The sequence below is a fragment of the Geotrypetes seraphini genome, chromosome 1 (genome assembly GCF_902459505.1).
Source record: "Geotrypetes seraphini chromosome 1, aGeoSer1.1, whole genome shotgun sequence".
Lineage (NCBI taxonomy): Eukaryota > Metazoa > Chordata > Amphibia > Gymnophiona > Dermophiidae > Geotrypetes > Geotrypetes seraphini.
In genome coordinates, this window is record NC_047084.1 from 168,811,856 (window position 1) to 168,835,484 (window position 23,629).

At 45.6% G+C, this 23,629-nt stretch overlaps 1 protein-coding gene across 1 annotated transcript in view; it reads right to left on the minus strand.

Moving 5' to 3' along the window:
* PPID (peptidylprolyl isomerase D) overlaps positions 1–23,629 on the minus strand; it is a 77,472-nt gene that overhangs the window by 8,672 nt on the left and 45,171 nt on the right. The window contains exons 7-9 of the mRNA XM_033941440.1: positions 8,393–8,534; positions 2,993–3,079; positions 2,858–2,900 (exon numbers count right to left, since the gene is read on the minus strand). Of these exons, the coding sequence (XP_033797331.1) occupies positions 2,858–2,900; positions 2,993–3,079; positions 8,393–8,534 (272 nt within the window). The remainder of the gene's footprint in view (positions 1–2,857; positions 2,901–2,992; positions 3,080–8,392; positions 8,535–23,629) is intronic.

The window sequence follows — 23,629 nt, forward strand, 5'->3', positions numbered from 1 at the left end:
ATCCACACCGGAGTGTGATCAGAAATGACCAGTGCTCCTATTTCGGAGTTATGGACCTCAGAGAAGTAAGAACGGGAGAGAAAAATAAAATCAATTCTGGATGAAGAATCATGCGCTCTCGAAGTATGCGTAAAATCCTTTTCACCAGGATGCAAAGTTCTCCAGACATCCACTAAATCAAGGGCAGACATCCACGCTTGTAGCCCATTATCTGACCTTCCCGACAAACGGAGATCCCCCCTTGTGGAGTCTAATACTGGATCCAGAATAGAATTAAAGTCCCCCAGGAATATCATAGGGACCCCCGGCGGCTGTGATAGAGACATTATAACCCCTAAAATCTTCTTATAGAAAGCCCTTTGAGCAATATTGGGAGCATACACTGATATCAAAATCACTGGACGCTGATTCAACATACCCTGGACTATTACATAATGGCCCTCCGGGTCAGTAGTGACTCGTGAGTGTACAAAGGGGACCGCTTTATGTATCAACAAGGCCACCCCGGCCTTCGCCTTGGGAGAAGAAGCAGAGTAACACTGACCCACCCAGGACCGTCTTAATTTGCCATGTTCCTTTTCATTAAGTTTGGTCTCCTGCAGCCCCACAATGTCCGCCTGGTGTCGGGCTAAGTGTTGTAAAATCTTAGTCCTCTTAATAGGGGAGTTTATGCCCGACACATTCCAGGTCACACAGCGCGTACCCCGTTTAGGTGACATCCCACACAGTGATCAGCTCGGCCCTCTGATCAATAGAAAAGTAAGCCGTTGCCAGGAGTCCCAGCCCTCCCCCCAGCAACCAAGCAACCAACCCTCTACCATCCACAACCATTCTACCACCATACGAGTCCCTCCCCGCCCCCCTTCCCCTACCTGCCCCATCCCATTCCCACCCCCACCCCCACCCCGACCCCCCCACACTCCAAATACCACCTCTCCAGAAAAGGGACCCAAAAGGCCCAAGTCCCCCCCTCCCCAGCCTCCCCCACAGCAAGCCCGCACCCATTTGCATAAGGAGAATAAGAACATAATTGAAAGCGAGAAAGATTTCAATAGCAGTAGGTGAGACTGTAACAGTGATCTAAGCATTAATACTAAGATTATGACCAATAAACGGAAACAAGTGGAAAAACAGAATACAGGGGCCAGCAATCCACAACCCCCACCAGAAACATTATTATGAAACAGGACCACATGCCGCAAACCCTGCACCCTCCAACTGGAGGGCAAACTAAGCACATGGTACAGAACAGGATATCAGAATGCACTTACGGCGGAAAGGGCCCCTGAATAGGGACCCCCTCCAGCTCAATAAGAAAAATAATAAAGAACAGTCCGAGGCGTCTCTTCAAGCAGGTAGGCCTCCCGCCTCAGAGACCCTCTCACAAGCAGACGAGAAACCACCAGGACATGTCATCACTCCTCAGGTGCTGGGCGCTAGATCTGGAAACCACAGGTATACTTGCGCCCGCGCTGCTTCACAGTTGTCAAACAGAAATGGTTGGCCATCATGCAGCACCCGAAGCTTGGCTGGAAACTGAAGCGTGAATCTCATCTTCTTATCCGATAGAAGCTTGCAGACGGGAGAAAAGCCCCTGCGGAGAGAGGCAACTGGAGCCGAGTAATCCTGGAACAACAAGACACGCTGATTCTGAAACCGAAGATCCTGTTTGTGTCTATAATTCTTGAGCAGCAGATCTTTCAGAGCAAAATTAAGAATCCGAATGATCACCACCCGTGGCCTGGCCGCTCCATCCTGCTTCCTGCCAAGACGGTGTGCGCGCTCAATACGCAGGGGGCCCAGACCATGTGCCACGAGCAGCTCGGTCGTCAGCCATTTTTCCAAGGTAGCCAATAGGTCCCCGTCCATCACTGATTCGGGGATGCCCACCAAACGTAGGTTGTTCCGCCTGGAGCGATTCTCCAGGTCATCCAGCTTTTCCTCACAGTGGGTCATTTTTTTCTGCAGACGTTGTAGCTCCTCCTGAACTGAAGTCAGGGTATCCTCTGCAGAGCTAACTCGGTGCTCCACCTCCTGCACCCTGCCATTGAACTCCGCCACCGTCGTGGTGAGAGTTGCCAGGGTGTCGTGCACTTTATCTAGGCGGGTGCCCAACGCAGCCACCACCGCCTCGGTCAGTCGAGCAAGCGTGTCCTCGCTCACCGTGTCCGCCGCGTCAGGCGCGCCCGCCATCTTGTCCCCACCAGTAGGCCCGGATTTCAGTGTGCCTCGCTCCTTCTTCCCCGATCTTGAGGCCATCTCCCCGCTGTTTTTTTGGACAAACTTGTCCATACGCCACCAGCGATGCCGTGGGTGAGAGCGGGCTGGATTTTGCGTGCAGAGTTTAGCGCAGGGAGGCTGGATAGGAGCGAGACCGCGGAGCTCAGGGAAAATGCGTCTCTCCCGCTCTCCGCACGGCCCAGGAATAATTTTTTAAAAAGTAGAAAAATAGACTGAGGAAGGAAGTGGGAAGACTGATGGACACATATGCCACAGTTTTAAGTTAGGCCCTAAAGGAGCTATAGCAGACTTCAAAGGGGCTACTCCTCCCTCCCCTACTCTTACTTTGGTTGGGACAGAGGAAGTTTGGAGGGCTACTCTTCCTAGCTTAAAAGAAAATGGGTGCTTTAAGCCTTGCTGTACAAAAAGGCTGCCAGCATCGCACTGGACACAAAGCCCTGCTCGCTTCAATCCTTACAAAACAGAAATGATTGCATATTTATAGAATTCAGCTATTCCTGATGGCACCACAAAGAAGTATCTACAAAACAGAGATTATGCCTAGCTTGATATTCAGCACTCCTAACAGAAGGGTGGTAGTGAATGTGACGAGGTATCCCATCCCACACAAAAATACCTTTGTCTTCTGGTGCTATTTCATGAGCCTTCTTTAGGTCCTCCTTGAAACAAAAGCAGACAAACATTAAAAGCAAGACTAAAAACAAGATTGGAAATAGCTAAGTTAACAAATAATTTAAAATTTTTTTTTTACCAAAGCTTGGTCATAATCTTTCAAACCCTGCCAGCCCTGAGCCCGTCTGTAAAGCGCTTTGGTGTTTGATGGATCAAGTTCAAGAGCCTAAAAAAAGACAATGAATGCCAGCCATTATATGCGCCAAGGATACAATGTAATACCATAACCTGACTTCAGCACAACAGTAAAGCACTGTTGCTCACCTGTAACAGATATTCTCCGTAGACAGCAGAGGAATGCAGCCACACTTGCCCACCCGCCATCCCCTCCTCCCCATTTCTTCTATTGCTAGAGATAAAACTGACAGAAGGAGAGGAGGGGGCTCGATGAGTAGGACTTCCTGCACATGCTCAGTAAGCTTAAAGCTTACTAGAGCTAGGGGAGGGCACCAACACACCAGGCTCAGTCAGAGACTTCACTGCACATGGCCCAGAACTTGGTATAAAGTTTTGAGCATGCATGGCCCTTCCCAGACAAAGCAATCTTCTCAGCTCAAGAATGAATTCAACTCCCAGGGAGATAGAATGAATTGTGTGCCTTATCAATCCTGCTGTTTATGGAAAACATCTGTTACAGGAAAGCAATAATGTTTTTTGCATTGGACAAGAGAGAGTCAGGCACACAAGTGAACAACTCCCATGATCAGGTCTACTCATGTTTTATATAAGTATATAAAAAATGAGATATCAAATTGGAGCTGCAGAAGCTACTGTACTTTCTCCAATTTTTTTATTGGACACCATTGATAAATCAGATACCTGATCTTAACAGTGCATTTGATCAAGCTGAGCTTCCAAGGTTTTTTTTTTGGGGGGGTACATTATTTCAGCTCTTGCACTTCTTCATAGGCTGGCTACTCCTGTATAATGGACAGTCCATTCTACAGGAGTAGCCAGCCTATGAAGAAGTACAAGAGCTGAAATAATGCCCCCCCCCCAAAAAAAAAAAAAAAACCTTGGAAGCTCAGCTTGATCAAATGCACTGTTATTGTAGATGCTCCATGCAATAATGTACTGTAAATACATGAAGCGAAGATCAGGTATCTGATTTATCAATGGTGTCCAATAAAAAAATTGGAGAAAGTACAGTAGCTTCTGCAGCTCCAATTTGATATCTCATTTTTTATGTGTATCTGTTTATTATCAAAACAACGTAATACCAGTACAATACAATGCAATGCAATGATCAAATAATAGAAACTGAAAAAGGGTTACAGTTGTATGAATAAAGAAACAGTTACAGACTCAAACCCAATGTTCAGTAAGAGTATATAAAATAGGCAAATACACTAATACCAATTTTTCTGGTTTTTTTTTTAAAGAATAGATACCAATCTATAAAATTACCCCACCCAGTGGCATAGCAAGGGAGGTTGGCACCCTTCCATGAGGCTTGGTCACACACACAACGCCCCCCCCTTCCCCCCCACCGGCATATGTATGGCAAAAGTACACACAGAAGAGCAAATGGCTATAAATATAAAAAAGGGAGACAAATTTTTTCAGGTATATTAGTGAATGGAGAGAGACAAAAAATGGAATTACAAGACTGAAAGAAGGTATGAACCGCTATGTGGAGAGTGATGAGGACAAAGCAAATACTTTTGTTCGATATTCACGGAAGAAAAACATGAAGGACCACGATTGGATAGCAAAGTTACACCTGAGAATGGAGTGGATACTGCACCGGTCACGGAAGAAAGTGTTTATGAACAACTTGAAAAACTGAAAGTGGACAAAGCTATGGGATCGTATGGGATCCATCCCAGGATATTGAGGGAGTGCCAAGAGGTGCTGGTGGGTCCTCTTAAAGATTTGTTCAATAAATCTTTAGAGACTGGAGAGGTTCCGCAGGACAAGAGAAGAGCGAATGGTGGTTGTACAGATGAAGTGGGGAAACTACAGGCCGGTAAGCCTCACTTCGGTTATTGGAAAAATAATGGAAATGTTGCTGAAGGAAAGGATAGTGAAATTCTTAGAATCTAATGGATTACAAAGATCCGAGGCAACATGGGTTTACTAAAGGAAATTGTGCCAAATGAATGTGATTGAATTCTTTGGGTGACCAGAGAATTATATCAAGTCATGTGCCAGATGTAATTTATTTAGATTTCAGCAAAGCCTTTGACACGGTTCCTCATAGGAGGCTCTTAAACTCCACTGGCTGAAGTTAGGGCCCAAAATAGTGAACTGGATTAGAGCTTGTTGACGGACAGATGCCAGAGGGTGGTGGTTAAAAAGCCAGATACTGTGGTACCTTGGTTAACAAGCATAATCCGTTCCAGGATCATGCTCGTAATCCAAAATGCTCGTTTTTCAAAGCAAAGTTCCCCATAGGCTTTAATGCAAACTCAGAAGATTCGTTCCACAACCGAAGTTTGCAATGGTGGCCCAGGGGTGAGAACTTGCTTGCGGGTGCTGCACAGTGATTCCAAAGTGTTGCCTTCCTTCCTCGGGGTCCCCATGCGGCTGCCCTCCTGCTTCTGCGATGTCTCTGCCGTCCGTCAGCGCTCTCCCAGCTCCCATCTAAACTGGCCATCCTGAATGAGCATGCGCGCGACTTCTCTCTCCTCTCCTAAGGCAGCCGCTCCCCTGACAACACGCTCACCATGTACAAGGACGTCCTGCATGCTTGTACGTGGTGAGCGTGTTGTGGGGGGGGGGGGTGCCTTAGGAGAGGAGAGAGAAGTCGCGCGCATGCTCATTCAGGATGGCCAGTTTAGATGGGAGCTGGGAGAGCGCTGACGGACGGCAGAGGCATCGCAGAAGCAGGAGGGCAGCCGCATGGGGACCCCGAGGAAGGAAGGCAACACTTTGGAATTGCTGTGCAGCACCCGCAGGCAAGTTCTTACCCCTGGGCCACCATTGCTGAGTGCTCGTTTATTGGGGCAGTGCTCGGTTTACGAGACAAAAGTTTGCTGAGTGTTTTGCTCGTCTTGCAAAACACTCGCAAACCAGTACACTCGTAAACCGAGGTACCACTGTAAATACCCAAAGTACTTCAAAGTTCCCTTATTCCACACCAGTGGTAAAGAAGGGCTCCTATTTTAGACAACAGAAAGACCTGAAATGTTGAATGATAGAAATCAGTTGGGGAACTCCCGGAGTAGCTTGATTAAGAAAAATAAGCATATCATCTGCAAAAAAAGTTGATCTTAAATTCTTTAGAACCAATGGTTATTCCTTGGATCGCTGGCAATTGTTTAATTTGAGCTGCCAGTGGCTCCAAGGAGAGAACAAATAACATAGAGGGGGGTCACACCCCTTCCGAGTGCCCCTTTCTAACACAAAATAGGATTTGAGCTCTCCATTAAGGAGGATTTGTGCAGTGTGACCCCTATACAATGCCCTAATGCCTGTTAAGAATTCATATATACTCGTATATACACACACATTTTTCCATATGTAGTGGGGGAGTTCTTCTTTGCAAGGCTTTTGGGATCAAGTGTTTCAATATGTGAGCAAGCTAGTATATTGTAATCTTGCAGTAAATGCTGAGACAGCTCTTTTAGGTGTACAGGCTGAGGAATTAGATGACACTTTTCTCTTCGAACCATCACTGAAATCATGTGTGTCTCTCGCTGGACCATAGCTGAAACATGTGGTCTCCACTGCAACTAAAGGACTTTTCGACCAGCAGGGCCTGCATCATAGTGAGTAACTTTTGAACCCAGCTAAATTAATCATTCTACTTTAGCAACATTTTATCTTGTTTTTAAAGATCCTATTTGTAACTGCATCTACTGAATTCCCTGTTTAATGTTATAATTAATTCTCCTCTGTAAGAAATAAAATTCCAGTGTGCTTGTAAACATTCTGAGTTTCTGTTCTTGAATATATAACACATAAGTTTTTATTTACCGTATTTTTCACTCCATAAGACGCACTTTTTCCCCAAAAAAAGCTGGTGGAAATGTAGGTGCGTCTTATGGAGCGAATATAACTTTTTTAAACACACACATGTCAGCCTAGAGGCCTATGGGAAATTATATCAATCTGACCCTGGCATGGGAAGGCAGATAGACCCTTCGTGCAGGGAGACTGTGTTAAGTATCCCTGATATGTTTTAAGTTTCCCTGATTGAATCATGACTAGCTAAAAGGTGTTAATGTCTGATTAAGAGGGTGCTTAGGACAATGGTGCACAGATCAAGCCAGAGACTTAATCCCATCACCATGCTTGCAGATGTCACACTCTCCTTTGTCAATTAAATTGACCATTGTCTCAAACAGTTTGCAAGTTCTAAACAGAAAGATACTGGGAGATACAATATTTTCTCTAGTCAGAATAAGATTCCAAGGTATAAAAGCCTACTCTCTGCTCTATCAATATGTCTCTTTTTCTATCAAGCTATCAAGAGAGGGGTCTTGGCCCTCTCTCTCTCTTTCTATCTAGCTATCTCTTGGCTCTGGGCTTGGCACTCTGGTTCTCTCTTGAGCTCTCTCTATCTCTCTGTCTATCCTTCTCTTTATCTATGGAACACGAAACATCACCCCATCCCCCTTTCTCTCTCTCTCTGCCTTTCCCTGAAACGTCACACTTCCTTCTGGACTCTGTAAGGCAGCAAGACTGCTTTGCTCTCTGCTTAAGTGTAATGCTCTCTGCTTAATTGTAATGCTTATAAATATTACTTTTCTGTAAGACTATTTCTATAATATTTATTCTTTATGCAAACACCTCTGGCTATGCCTTCTTTATTCTACTTTCTGGTGAGTCATCGGTGAGGGAACTGAACCTGGGACCAGCGTTTGTCAGGACGCCTTTCACTTAACCCCTCCAACCTAACATTGTGGGGGTGCGACCATCCTTACATTTTACGAAACTGACAACACACACTTTTCTTTACCAGCGCTGTATCGGCAGGAGCTTTCCATGCTCCTGCCCCTCCCTCGCTGGACGGCTGCCTCTTCATCTGTTGCGGGGGGAGCAGTGCACAAGGCAGGCGCGAGCTTTTCACGCTCCTGCCTGGCCCCATGCCGCTCCCTGAATGGCTGCTGTCAAAAATTTGAGACACATTCTGTTGTAATCTAAACTATTTTTTCTCTCACCTTTCCTCGTGATTCAATAAAATTCTTGGGACAAAGACCCATGTTTATCAGAACTGTACAAACTACAATTTCATTTATTAAATTTGGCAGTTGCCAAGAATGCAAGGCTCAAAGCAACTTATAATTAAATAAGCAGAAATATAATACATATTCTCTTTCATCACATCTTACCCATAATACTTATAGCTCCCTCAATTATCCACATCTTCCAACCCCTTGAGTGCATCAAAAAACAGTTTAAAAGCCAGCCTTTAGTCCATTTCCAATAAGTTAAAATATTCATCAATTCCTAATTTCCTGCAGCAGCAAATTCCATGCAAGTGCATTTTCTTGCAAAATGCTTACATCAGGCTCTAAGAACTTCAACATACCTCAGTGCAGCTTTCAATGGCTGCTCGCCAGTCTGATTGCTTCAACTTACAAGCTGCAATGTTGAGGTTGCAGCTTAATGCAATTGGATTCAGTTTTGATATATTGTCATCTCCTGTCACATCTTTAGAACTCTCCACATACCTGTACAAACATACAGGTACAAGAATATGTGTTAGGATGGATTAATAGGATATTTTGTAATTCTGCTTGAAAAAAAAGATCAAATCAGGTGAGCCTAAAATCAACAAATCTAATATAGAAAAACAGCACATTCCAATGAACTACATCTGTATTTCAAATGGAGAAATACCCACTCCCACCGATTGGTTATCACTGAAAAGATGTCCATGCTGCTATTTTGTTACATTCACCTCCATGCTATAATTGTTTGAACTGTAGTTGACAGAATAGACAGAACTGTGCAGAGACAATTCATAGGGTTGTCTTATTGTCTTTACTGCAGCAATATGGCTGGAATGGCAGCACTGACCCCGGAAACACCAGATAAAAAGCCAATTGGCTCATCCGATCCAGTTCTCTACCTGTGCAGTATTTGAGTACAGTCAGTCTCATCCCATAATGAACAACCTCTCAACCCTGTTCCCAACTAACAGCTTCTCTATATCGGGTCTAGGACGATTGATCGCAGCCTTTTCTTTGAGGCCATTTCAGCGCTGAATCGGCCCATGAAACAAATGGCCACAACGAATCATTGTTTGGGAGGGATGCCCCCCAAAAAATATTCTTTCCTCCCCCTTTCCTCCCCATCTGCGATCTGTCAAGCTTCCTGTTTCTGCTGCTCATTTATGTACCTGCAACTCTGGGCCTGGCCCTCAACTGACATGAGGACTTGGGAGGGAGGGAAGAGAGCTGTAACCTACCAGGATTGCTCTGCACCACCACTCCTCTACTGCCACTGCTGTTGCCACCAACACCGCAGCTGCTCCTCTCCTGCCATTGCCTCCTCTCTTATACTGCCGCTGCTGCTTCAATACCACACAAACCCAGAATGGGACGATTCATTGTGGCTGTTTCAGCACAGCTGCAATGAAATGGCCACAATTAATCATCCCATTTCACTCTGTATCTGTCCCCTAAGGATTTAGCATTTTGTTGCACTGTATCTTCTTCATGCTGTACAATCAGAGCCAGCCTTAAGAAACATATTTAATGCCATTTACCTGAATGGTCAAAGATACTAAAATGACAATAAAAACCAGGAACAGTCCACGCCTAAGAAGAAAAAGGTTTTCCTTCAGGTGTGGAGGCCGTACATTCTCTCTTTATCTCATAAGGCACGTAGTGATATTCTGAATGGGCTTTAAAGGTGGCTTTGTGCTTTTCTGTTTGCTGCTACCAGTGAGACTCATCCGTCTTGCTTGCTGTTTTTTTGTTTTGGGTTTTTTTCTTTCTTCTCTTTCTTTGTTTCTCTTTCTTCCTCTATCTTTCGCTATTTCCTTTGTTTCCTAAGATGCAATTGGAGAGGGGTTTGGGGGTGGAGAGGGAATTTGGGAGGCTGGGAGGGTTAGGCTATTCTTGATGTTTCATGTTTATTGGATGGATATCTTGTATTGTTTCTCTGAAAGAGTGATGGGGGGATTGGTTTGAGGTCGTCTTTGTTTTCTGTATTTTTGACGTTGGGTCTTTTACACTGGGCCTCATTGCTTTTGTTTCTGGGGGTTGGGGGGAGTGCTATGGGGTGAAAAAGAAACATGAGTGCCACAATTTATCCTGTACGGTTTACTTTATTGTTGGTTTTCTGTTGTACTCAAAACTTTTTGAACATAAAAAAACAAATAAGCATCATTAGATGTTAAAAACGAGGCAAGGGAAATAAAATATTTTGAACAATAAGTCAATATTCAACGTCAACATTTCAAAAATTAGGGCTGCACCATGATCGCAGTTTATGCATTGTCACGATTTAAAAATGTTAACACAGCTAATAATTAATCATACTGTATAGCATTATCCTCTCTTCTCCCTTCCCCCATGCACAGCCCAGCATCTCTCCCTCCCCGCTCTGCCTGCAGTTCCACAGAGCTATCTAAATCCACCACCACCCCTCCCCAGTATAACCTTAAAATCAAGTCTTCTCTCTGTCCTTAGCAGTGATACTCATACACTGTCTGCAGCCTGTACCAGGACATTCCCATCCTGCCCTTGCAAAACAGGAAGTTCTGTCAGAAGGGGCAGGACAGGTTACAGGAAAAGCCACGGTGCAGGCCACAGACAGTGTATGAAAGAGGGAAGGCTTGATTTTAAAGGTGGAGGGAGAGGAGGAAGGGATAGAGAGATAAAGGACCTATGATTGGAAGAAAGAGAGAGAGAGAGGTGTTGGGCTGGGGAGGATAGAATGGAAGAGAGAGATAATGGACCTATGGGTGGAGGGATGGGGAGGAAGAAAGAGAGAGGTGTTAGGCATGGGGGAAAGGAATGGAAGAGAGAAAGCAAATGGATTGGGGGTGGAAAGGAGGAAAGGAGATATTGGGAGAGGGCAGAGGAAATGCTTTCAGCAGCTTGTGCATCCCTACCCAGTAAAGGATTCCTACTTGCAACAAAAGGGATCACCATTTCTAAGGCCGATACTATGGAGTTAATGAGGGTCCCAATTCTTCCTTATGCAATAATCTAATCATCAAGGTTCCTCTTCTAGTTCCTTGCCCATTACTCCCCAAGCCAGTCCTCTTCAGAGTCTCACAATAATTCTACCCACTTCTCCTTAGGGATTAGGAGTGATATCGGGCCCATGAGTCTAAAACCATCCCCTAGCTAGTCTTCTTGTGGGGTAAGAGCAATCACCAGATTCATAAGACCTCCCTTCCAAAGCAAGCTTCACTCCTGCCCTCACACGCTCTTCCTGAAAGCCTCCTTATGCAGTCCCAGATGAGAAAAACCAGTTTAGTGCATCACCCACAAGGGTGTATAGCTGTGTGGCTGGGGACCATCAAAAACCAAGACTTGCAATTACACTATACACTGCATACAGGTGCACCAGCACCAAGATGGCATCATTTCCAATGATGCTGGAATTCAGGCTGCCATCTGAAAAGGAAACAAGTCTAATTGAAGCAAGGAAGAGCCTTCTGCTGGGCCATCTGTCACCCTGAGTCTGCAGACACAGTCACCGAGGTACAAAATCTATATATACCGTGTATTGACAAGGGATCCAAGAAGAAAAAGAACAAAGAACTGGCGTGGCTCACTGTAGTGGTGACGGAAGCGATCAGAGACAAGAAGACTTCGTTTAAGGAATGGAAAAGGTCGAAAATGGATGAAAACTGGAAAAAACACAAACAGCATCAAAGCAGGGACCAAAAGAGACGAGGAAAAAATAGCCAAGGAAGCAAAAAACTTCAAGCCGTTCTTTCGATATATTAAGGGGAAACGATATATTAAGGGGAAGGAAGCGGTGGGACCGTTGGATGACCATGGAATAAAGGGAGTGCTAAAGGAGGACAAAGCCATCGCTGACAAACTGAACACATTTTTTGCGTCTGTGTTTACTGAAGAGGATATACACAACATACCGGAAGCAGACAGGCTATATGCTGGAAATGAAGACGGGAAACTGACAGTCTAGAAGAGGTATGCAGGCAGATTGATAGGCTTAAAAATGATAAATCCCCGGGACCGGATGGCATCCATTCGAGAGTAATCAAAGAATCAAAAGGGGCTATAGCTGAACTGCTTCAACTAATAGCCAATCTGTTGATCAAATCAGGAAGGATTCCGGAAGACTGGAAGGTGATGAATGTTACACTGATCTTCAAGAAAGGTTCGAGGGGTGGTCCGGGAAACTACAGACCGGTGAGTCTGACCTCAGTACCGGGAAAGATGGTAGAGGCGCTGATAAAGGACCGCATCATTGAGCACCTTGACGGACACAATCTGATAAGGACCAGCCAGCACAGCTTCAGCAAAAGAAGATCTTGCTTGACGAACTTGCTGCACTTCTTCGAGGGAGTAAACAGGCAAATAGACAAATGTGACCCGGTCGACATTATATATCTGGATTTTCAGAAGGCGTTTGACAAGTTTCCACATGAATGACTACTTTGAAAAATTGTGAGCCATGGAATCGAGGGTGAAATGCTCAAGTGGATTAAAAACTGGCTGGCGGATAGGAAACAGAGAGTGGGAGTAAATGGACAATACTTGGACTGCAAAAGCGTCACCAGTGGAGTGCCGCAGAATTCGGTGCTTGGGCCCATGCTCTTCAACATATTTATAAACAATCTGGAAATTGGCATGACGAGGCAGAAGCAGGCATCGGAGAGAGGGGAGAGCAGAGAAGGAGGCAAGGGAGAGCTGTGCGAGGCACTAGGGGAGCGGAGAAGCACCAGCACAGCTGAAGGAGACATCGGGATAGCGGTGAGAGTAGCTCCGCCCACCCCCATCGCGTCAGCAGCTTGAGACTGGGCTCCTCCATAAAAAGAGGCGAGCCAACAGGCGCTGCTGCTACTAGTACTGCACGAGGCAGAAGCAGGCATCGGAGAGAGGGGAGAGCAAAGAAGGAGGCAAGGGAGAGCTGTGCGAGGCGCTAGAGGAGCGGAGAAGCGCCAGCACAGCTGAAGGAGACATCGGGGTAGCGGCGAGAGTAGCTCCGCCCACCCCATCGCGTCAGCAGCTTGCAACCGGGCTCCTCCATAAAAGGAGACGACCCAACAGGCGCTGCTGCTGCTAGTACTGCACGAGGCAGAAGCAGGCATCGGAGAGAGGAGAGCAGAGAAGGAGGCAAGGGAGAGCTGTGCGAGGCGCTAGGGGAGCGGAGAAGCGCCAGCACAGCTGAAGGAGACATCGGGGTAGCGGCGAGAGTAGCTCCGCCCACCCCCATCGCGTCAGCAGCTTGCGACCAGGCTCCTCTATAAAAGGAGGCGAGACAACGGCGCGCAGCCATTCGGCGCGCGGCAAAGGCGCTCGCCTTAGCGAGAGCGCCTTTGCGAAAAGCCTAATTGCAGACTCGCAGACAAACTTCTCTAACAGACAGAGTTTTCTAATCTAATTTTTCTGATTTGTTTACAGACAGCCCCACGCAACACAACTCGGATATGGCAGGGAGAACGAGAAGCGCCAAGACCACAATCAAGACCAGCAGTCCGGTTACCGAGGAGACTCAGGAGGTGGTCCCGGCCTACATGCAGCAGGAGGCGGACCCAGGACGGTGGACAGAGGTCTCTGTGCAGACTGAGGCCACCCCCCAGCAGTACACTACAGTCTCCACGCAGACGGAGGAGGTGGACCAGCTGGAAGGAGGCATTTTGCAGGAACTAAGGAACCTAAGGGAGGAAGTGAAGTGCTTGAGAAGCATCTGAGAGGATGTGGCCTTCATCAACGGCGTCATCCAGGAACTGTCCCAAATCTCTGAACCGGCGCAAGACAAATCCATCCTCGCGATGCCAAAACCTTCAGCCATGAGACCTACGATTGGGGTACAGGAAATGGCTGGAGACTCTGATTCCTGGCAGCTGGTAACCTCCTCCACGGGTAAGCATAGGAGACCCCCCCCCTTATTCAATTTCTTCACCTTCTTCTTTTTCTCACCAACAGGGCAGTTCTACATCTACCCCACAACTTACCCTGAAGAACAGATTCCAGATCTTACAGGAAGAGAATGCCGACGAGATGCAGGACGAGGTCCGACCCACGGCTCCAGCTCCGGAAACAACTGATCAACTCCCCCCGAAGAAGCGCAGAGTAGTGGTTATTGGGGACTCCATGCTGAGGGGCACCGAGGGACCAATCTGCAGACCAGACATGCAGTCGAGGGAGGTTTGCTGCCTGCTGGGAGCCAGGATCCGAGACGTCACCGCCTGTCTAGATAGACTTCTCACGCCCCAAGACCACTTCCCTATGCTTCTCATCCACGTCGGAACAAATGACACCGCCAGGAACACCACGGAGAATATACCTAGAGACTTCAGAGCCCTGGGAGAGAAGCTGAGGCGTTTGGGAGCGCAGGTGGTCTTCTCGATCCTGCCAGTTAGAGGCAAGGGCAGAACTAGGGATGAGCGCATCCAGAGGACCAACGAGTGGCTACACGAGTGGTGCAGGGAGATGAACTTTGGATTCCTCAACCATGGAGAAGTACTGCAGGGACTTCAGGGATCAGACAGAGTCCATCTAACCAGTAGAGGTAAGAATGTCTTCGGACATCGACTAGCACGACTGCTTCGTAGGGCTTTAAACTAGGTAAGTTGGGGGGGGTACCACTACAGTAAGTAACTACCCAGAGAAGGGAAGTCACAACCCCACTCCTGGGCCCGAGGTAAGTAACTATCCGGAGAAGGGGAGTTGCAACCCCAAACCTGAGCCCGTGGTAAGTACTCACATTGCAAACAATTCTTTAGGTGCCGCACCAGTCCAGATGGGAAACATCTCACGGGATCCCAGCAATCATAAGGTATGGAGGGCTATGTATGTTAATGCACACAGTCTAGGCAATAAAATTCTGGAATTGGAGACCAAAATAATGACTGCTGACCTGGATATAATTGCGATTTCCGAGACTTGGTTCACGGACTCTCATGGTTGGGACATGGCTATACCAGGTTACAACTTACTACGTCAAGACAGAGAAGGCAAGTTAGGAGGAGGAGTGGCACTATACACCAAAGAAGCCATCAAAACTACGAGAATCACAGATGTCAAATACACCGGGGAATCCCTCTGGGTAAACCTGGCCAGAGGCAAAGAAAAATGCTTGTATCTTGGTGTAATATACAGACCTCCAAAACAGCTGGAAGACAAGGACATAGAACTAATCAATGACATAGAGAATATCACTTTACGGTGGGATACGGTACTGCTGGGGGACTTCAACATGCCTGATGCAGACTGGAACACACTCTCAGCGTCAACCAGCAGCAGCAGAAGGCTTTTATCCTCACTAAGGGGAGCACGACTCAAACAATTGGTATTAGAGCCCACTAGGGCTCAGGTGATACTGGATCTGGTACTCACCAACGGAGAAAGCGTCTCGGGGGTCTCCGTAGGCGATAAGCTAGCTTTCAGCGACCACAACATGGTATGGTTCAACCTGAGAAAAGGATTCCCTAAAACAAGCACGACAACAAAAGTACTCAACTTTCGGGGCACAGACTTTAAACGTATGGGAGACTTCGTCCATCGGGCACTGCAAAACCAAGCTGTATCTGACAATGTGGAGGCTATATGGTCAACACTGAAATTTACCCTACACGTAGCAACAAACCGCTACATAAAATTGGTAAGTAAACGGCAAAGAAACAACAGACCCCAATGGTTCACCGCAGAGATCTCGGACCTCGTTAGGGACAAGAAACGAGCATTTATTTCCTATAAACGCTCGGAGGATAAGGAGGCTAAAATACAATATACGGCCAAGTCTACAGCTGTCAAATCGGCAGTCAGAGAAGCCAAGCTTCGAGTAGAAGAAAGCCTAGCAAAGAACATTAAGAAAGGGGACAAATCCTTCTTCAGGTATATTAGTGATAGAAAAAAAAACACAGATGGGATTATACGCCTTAGAAAACCTGATGGGAATTATGTAGAATCTGATACAGATAAAGCCGAACTACTAAATGAATACTTCTGCTCAGTCTTCACCTGTGAGGCACCAGGGTCCGGCCCACAGCTGCAGGCAAAGCAAAGCTCAGAAGACCCGTTTTGGAACTTCGAGTTTACACCGGCCGACGTCTATGACGTGCTATCAAAACTCAAGGTGAACAAAGCCATGGGACCAGACAATCTACACCCCAGAGTGCTCAGAGAGCTGTGTGATGTCCTAGCGGAACCGTTATCCATGCTCTTCAATCTCTCCCTGAGTAAGGGAAGAGTCCCCTTGGACTGGAAAACAGCCAACGTCGTTCCTCTGCACAAAAAGGGTTGCAGGGCAGAGGCTGCGAATTACAGGCCGGTAAGTCTCACATTTATAGTGAGTAAGCTCATGGAAACACTAATCAAGCGTGAATTAGACATGATCCTGAACGAGGAGAATCTACGCGATCCCCACCAACATAGATTCACCAAGGGCAGGTCCTGCCAATCCAATCTTATCAGCTTCTTTGACTGGGTAACAAGGAAGCTGGACTCTGGAGAGTCCCTGGACGTCGTGTACTTGGACTTCAGTAAAGCTTTTGATAGCGTCCCCCACCGCAGGTTATTGAGCAAGATGAAATCCATGGGACTAGGGGTTACTCTAACGGCATGGGTCAATGACTGGCTAAGCGGTAGGCTTCAGAGGGTGGTGGTAAATGGTAACCTCTCTAAAACGTCGGAAGTGACCAGTGGAGTGCCGCAAGGCTCAGTCCTGGGTCCGATCCACTTCAACATATTTGTAGGAGACCTAACTCAGGGGCTTCAATGTAAAATAACACTATTCGCCGACGATGCCAAATTATGTAACACTGTAAGTAAAAGCGATTTGTCCGACAGCATGAAGCAGGACCTGCTTTTATTGGAACATTGGTCCTCGACCTGGCAGCTGGACTTCAACGCAAAGAAATGCAAGGTCATGCACCTAGGCAATAATAATCCATGCAGAACGTACACACTGAATGGGGAGACCTTGGCTAGGACTGTGGCAGAACGAGATTTAGGGGTGATCATCAGTGAAGACATGAAAACTGCCAATCAGGTGGAGAAAGCTTCATCCAAGGCCAGACAAATGCTGGGTTGTATCCGTAGAAGCTTCGTTAGCCGGAAGCCCGAGGTCATTATGCCGTTGTACAGAGCCATGGTGAGACCTCATCTTGACTACTGTGTACAATTCTGGAGGCCACATTACTGTAAGGATGTGCTGAGAGTTAAGTCGGTTCAGCGAATGGCCACCAGGATGGTCTCGGGGCTCAAGGATCTCACGTACGAGGAAAGGCTGAACAGATTGCGGCTATACTCTCTCGAAGAACGCAGGGAGAGGGGAGACATGATCGAGACATTTAAGTATATCACTGGTCGTGTAGAGGTGGAAGATGATATTTTCTTTCTTAAAGGACCCTCGGCCACAAGAGGGCATCCGCTGAAACTCAGGGGCGGGAAATTTCATGGCGACACAAGGAAGTATTTCTTCACAGAGAGAGTGGTTGATCATTGGAACAAGCTCCCAGAGCAGGTGATCATGGCCAACAGCGTGCCTGATTTCAAGAACAAGTGGGATGCCCTCGTCGGATCTCTACGAGGGCAGTATAAAGGTATTGCCACCTGAGTGTGATCTCTAGGAGGGTAGTTAGGGAGGGTCAATAGAGTGGGCAGACTTGATGGGCTATAGCCCTTTTCTGCCGTCATTTTCTATGTTTCTATGAGTGAGGTTATTAAATTTGCAGACGATATTAAGTTATTCAGAGTAGTGAAGACGCAGGAGTATTGCGAAGATCTGCAATGTGATATAAACACGCTCGAAAATTGGGCCGCAACATTGCAAATGAGGTTCAACATGGATAAGTGTAAGGTGATGCATGTCGGTAACAAAAATCTTATACACTAATACAGGCTCTCCAGGGTGGTACTTGGAGAGACCCCCCCAGGAAAGAGACTTGGGAGTACTGGTCGACAAGTCGATGAAGCCATCCATGCAATGCGTGGCGGAGGCGAAAAGGGCGAACAGAATGCTAGGAATTATTAAGAAAGGGATTACAAACAGATCAGAGAAGGTTATCATGCCGCTGTACCGGGCCATGGTACGCCCTCACCTGGAATACTGCGTCCAGCACTGGTTGCTGTAAATAAAGGAAGACACGGTACTACTCGAAAGGGTCCAGAGAAGAGCGGCTAAAATGGTTAAGGGGCTGGAGGAGTTGCCGTTCAGCGAGAGATTAGAGAAACTGGGCCTCTGCTCTCTTGAAAAGAGGAGACTGAGAGGAGACATGATCAAAACATTCAAGATACTGAAGGGAATAGACTTAGTAGATAAAGACAGGTTTTTCACCCTCTCCAAGGTGAAGAGAACGAGAGGGCAATCTCTAAAGTTAAAAGGGGATAGATTCCGTACAAACGTAAGGCAGTTCTTCTTCACCCAGAGAGTGGTGGAAAACTGGAACGCTCTTCCGGAGGCTGTTATAGGGGAAAACACTCTCCAGGGATTCAAGACAAAGTTAGACAAGTTCCTGCTGAACCGGAACATACGCAGGTAGGGCTGGTCTCAGTTAGGGCACTGGTCTTTGACCTAAGGGCCGCCTGCGGGAGCGGACTTCTGGGCACGATGGACCACTGGTCTGACCCAGCAGCGGCAGTTCTTATGTTCTTATATATCCTACGCAGGGCAGTAGGAGCTGGCTGCTGGCTTCCACAAGACTTGCACTCTCTCACTGTCAGCATTTACATGTACATGGGTCAGGCCTGGTCTTTGTTCCACTCCCAAACTTGAACTGACCTTGAGACCAGGTCTGTCTGTCTGCCTCTTCCTGCCAGGTAATTTACCTGCACTGCAAAACTAAAGTACTGGATTTGGTTTTTTTTCTATTGCCCTGCATAGAAACCTCCTGCTTCACCTTTCTTGTTGTGAGGTTTTTTAAATCATGGGGCTCTACAGTAGCACCCAAGGGGTCTTTCTGCTACTCCATCCCCCACCTACCCCATACCATGCCCTGTTTGGCTGCGTGGGGACTGAAGCCAGGCCACATACATAGAGCAGGGGACTGCAGGTTGAAGAGAAAAAATTTGTCACCTGCTTTTTGAGAAGTACAGATCCTAGTCTGAACTCTGGGAGTAAGATCCTGACAGAATCAACCTCTTTGGATGCAGGCGGTTGACAGCACCACAGGGAGCCAAGCCTAACTATTGCAACCAGCCCTACCTGAGATACAGAAATACTGAGATTTACAAGACAACAAGAAAGTTGACCCTGATCTCTCCAGGCCCTAGATACTTTTATGTGGATTATTTATTTGTTCTAATAAAGTCTTCATCTTGGACATCTACTCTCCACAAGTTTTTTGTTTTTGAGATTTACAAGACAGCACCTGCTCTTAAACCAGTGATGTCACTGATAGAAATCAGTATTTCCACCTCCATCTGCTGGTCAGAAAGGGAAATGACCCTCTTTTCTGTACTAGTGAGCGGGATGAAAAAAGTCATCTAGTTTAATCCATTTGTGCCCTTTATCTCTGCCCTCCCCCCAATAAAAACCACACACAGGGAGAGGAAAAAAGCCCTTGCAAGAATAGTACTCATTGTCTGTTATATAAATAGCTATGAAATGCTCAGCTTGGAGAGAAACAATTTACTAGAAGAGTGAAGGATAGGAAGAAAAATATGAAACGTCCACACTGACTGCAGTAACAGTCCTGACCATACTGCTCCCGAACTCCCTGCTTACCTGCCTTAGAACCCTAATGACCAGGCTTTACAGTATGCAACCAAACTGCTCACTAAACCACTTTACTGGCAATGGGATATGGTTCCCTACAGGTACCTTTCCAACAGCTCAAACTCCTACTAGCCCCATATCTCCAGCTCAAGTGAGAATATATTACTGCAAAACTAGAGGGCATAATTTGAGGTTACAGGGAGGAAGACTTAGGAGCAACATTAGGAAAATCTTCTTCGCGAAGAGGGAGGTAGATGCCTGGAATGCCTCCTGAGGGAAGTGGTAGAGAGGAAAACGGTGATGGAATTCAAAGAAGTGTCGAATAAAAATAGAGGATCTCTAATTAGAAAATGAAGGATGTAAATTAAAGAACTAAGGCCATTGGACAGACTTGATTGGTCTGTGTCCCATATATGGTGATTCGGTGTAGGATGGGCTGGGGTGCGCATCAATGGGAACTCCACTAACTTGGAACATGAGGATGTTACTGGCCAGACTTTATGGTAGATATCCTGCAAACAACGGGATGGTTGGATAGGCTGGAGTGAGCTTGGACGGCAACTTCAGCATTTGTAACCTAGGACAATACCAGACTTTACAGTCTATGGCCCAGAAATTTCAAAGAAGAGGCAAGTTAGAAATAATGCATATTCATATAGCTCTTCATGAAGAGATTCTTCAGGATCTTATATTAAATTTTTGTGATTCCAATAGAGATTTGAGGAGATAGAAATTCTATGAAAGGAAACATTCATCGCTACTGAGATTATAGCCAAACATAGAATCCAGGACAGAGTTCTAATTCTTATTGTTTCTGCCGTTGAGTCCTGTGGTTTAAATTGAATCATAAATAATTTTAACGTTTTCTTCTCAGGTTCCACGAAGAGCATAATTAAACATATTTCCAAAATATTTAGTAATATCTCATACACCTTTCTCAAAAGAATGAAGAGAACAATAAATATTTCAAAGGAAAAATAACTCATATTATCTTACAATCCATCGTTTTCTTATAGGTCTTGATGATTCTATGTTAACATGGGCAGTTCCTGTTTGTTTATGAATTCATGCAACTTTTCAGGATCATCAAAAGTTGTGGTTTTATTCTCAAAATTAACTTTCATTAGTGCTGGATATAGTAAGCCGTATTTAGCCCCCATAGCTTGCAATTGTGGCCTCAGCGCTAGAAAACCTTTTTTTCTTATTGCTGTACTCCTAGCAAAGTCGGGAACAATATGAATCCGTGCATCCTAGCACTTCAAGTTCCTATTTTGTTTTGCCAGCTGAGATATTTCTAGACATTTTGGTGGAATTCGCTATGTCATATTTATTACATTACATTACATTACATTAGGGATTTCTATTCCGCCATTACCTTGCGGTTCAATGGAAAGAACAATTGCCATACAAAAAGGGAATTATAATAATTTTAAAAAGATTTGGGAGCCATTAACAAATTATTGTAATGAATAGGCATCATTTTACACTGAAAGTACATTTATACGTAGGGGGAGGGGGGAGGGTAGAAAGTTCTTTTAAAGGTCTTATTAATAGATAACAGTGTTCCCTCTAAGGTAAGCGCATGAGCGATTGCTCACTATTTTCAGTGGCGTCGCTCATACGCTTTCTCCTGTCGCTCACTCGAGGGCGAGGTGAGAGGAAGCGGCAGCGGCCTGTATTTTAAAGTTGAAATATGCAGCGGTGGCTCCTCTCAAGATCCCCGACTGCATCGGACTTCCGACGCAGGTGGGGATTCGTGAGAGGAGCCGCTGTCATGTCTTCAGTGTCATACCGGGGGGGGGGGGGCGGTCCACCCTGGCTGTGCACTCACCCTAAGGCTGCAGTCGGAGAGGAAGTTCAGGCCAGCCAATCGCTGCCTGGCTGGGCGGAACTTCCTCTCCGACGGCAGAATTGATGTCGGGGGATTGCTGGTCAGCCCGGTGGGAAGCAGAGAGCTTGGGGAAGCTGCGGCGGTGGCTTTGGGGCCTGTTTCCCCCGATGGTTGCGGTGGTGGCTTAGGGGCCTGTTTCCCCCGATGGTGGCAGCAGTGGGTTTGTGGAGGGTAGGGAGCAAGAAAGGGGGCAGGCAGGGAAACAGAAGGGAAACAGAAAAAAAGAAAGGGGGCATCAAGAGAGAAAAAAGAAAGAAAGGGCAGGGAGAGAGGAAGAAAAAGTTGGGGGAGGGAATGAAGTCTGGAGGAGAGGAAGCATACAGGCTGAAAGAAGGGAAGAAAGATTGGATGCACAGTCAGAAGATGAAAGTGCAACCAGAGACTCATGAAATCACCAGACAAGGTAGGAAAAATGATTTTATTTTAAATTTAGTGATCAAAATGTGTCTGAATTTATATATGCTGTCTAAATTTTACACTATGGCCCCCTTTTACTAAACCGCAATAGTGTTTTTTAGTGCAGGGAGACTATGAGCGTTGAGAGTAGCGCTGGGCATTTAGCGCAGTTCCCTGCGCTAAAAACTGCTATTGTGGTTTAATAAAAAGGAAGGGGGATATATTTGTCTATTTTTGTATGGTTGTTACTGAGGTGACAATGCATAGAGCCATCTGTCTTGACCTCTTTGAAAAAAACCCAGAATAGGAATGATAATTTACATTTTCTCAGCGTATAGTGTGCTTTGTGTTTTTTAATTTTATTGTTGGTAGATCATTTTGACTTGGTCATTTTAAAGAAGCTCGCAAGCCCAAAAGTTTGGGCACCCCTGAGCTAGAGCGTTGAAGCTGTGTATTTCTATTTTATCCCCCCTTTTACAAAACTGTGGAGCGTTTTTTAGCGCCAGCCGTGGTGGTAGCAGCTCTGATGCTCAGAATCCTATGAGTGTCAGAGCTGTTACCACCATGGCTAAAATCCACACTACAGTTTTGTAAAAGGGGGAGGGGTTAGTTTGTGATGACATATTCCATACTAGGTGAAGGTGTTTTCTGTGTTCTGTGTGTTCAAAAGACATGGTTTTCTATTAGGATTGACGGTGTAGGATTGATCTGTGCTGGTCTGGCTTGTTTAGTTTTACAATGGGTGTATTGATGTACTGCTCACTGCAATATGTAAGATGCTGCCTTTTCCTAGATACTCATGTGTGACATGTGGCTTGTTACTAAAAATCATGTTTTTTGTACAGATGGGGGGGTGCCAAAAAATGATGGGCCCCGGGTGTTACATATGCTAGGTACGCCACTGTATGTAAAGATACCAGAAAGCTGGCGAAGCAAAAACTTTAAGTAAATTGTTATTCTTCTAAGTTTTGAGTATTTAACCCTCCCACAATCTCATGGGCACTCGTTTCAAGTTTATTGAGATTTTGATTTAAACGCAATATCAAATATTTTCAATGCGTATAACAAAAATAAATTTGGGGAAATAAATAAAACCATTTGAACAATAAACATACAAACATATCCTTAGATGATTAAAAATACATAAGGAGTCCAAGGATAAACTACATTTGTTTAAAAATGCGTCCTCCGCGCCTGCTTATAAATTTGTGGAGTATGTAACTTGTCGCTCATGCATATTATTTTTTGCACACACCTCATCAATCCTTAGAGGGAACATTGGATAGGAATACAATATGTATATGATATTTTGAATTAAATTACTTGTGGGAAGAGTGGGTGGGGAGGGAATAAATTTATGTATGTAAAATCATAACTGAATGAATTTCAAGTGATATGTAAAAGTTTAATATGATGTAATATTGTGTACTTGTTGTAAGATGGAAAAATTAATAAAGAATTAAAAAAAAAAGAAGAGACAAGTTAATTTAATCATGTATTTTTTAATAGGAGTAACTTATGGGTAGACTGGATGGACCATTCAGTCCATCTGCTGTCATTTACTATGTTACTAAGTTACTATGTTAATCTTTGTCTCAAATATGGGGAGACTGTACTCTAACCAAAAACCTCAAATTCACTAGGATGGCATCTCTATATGCCTAG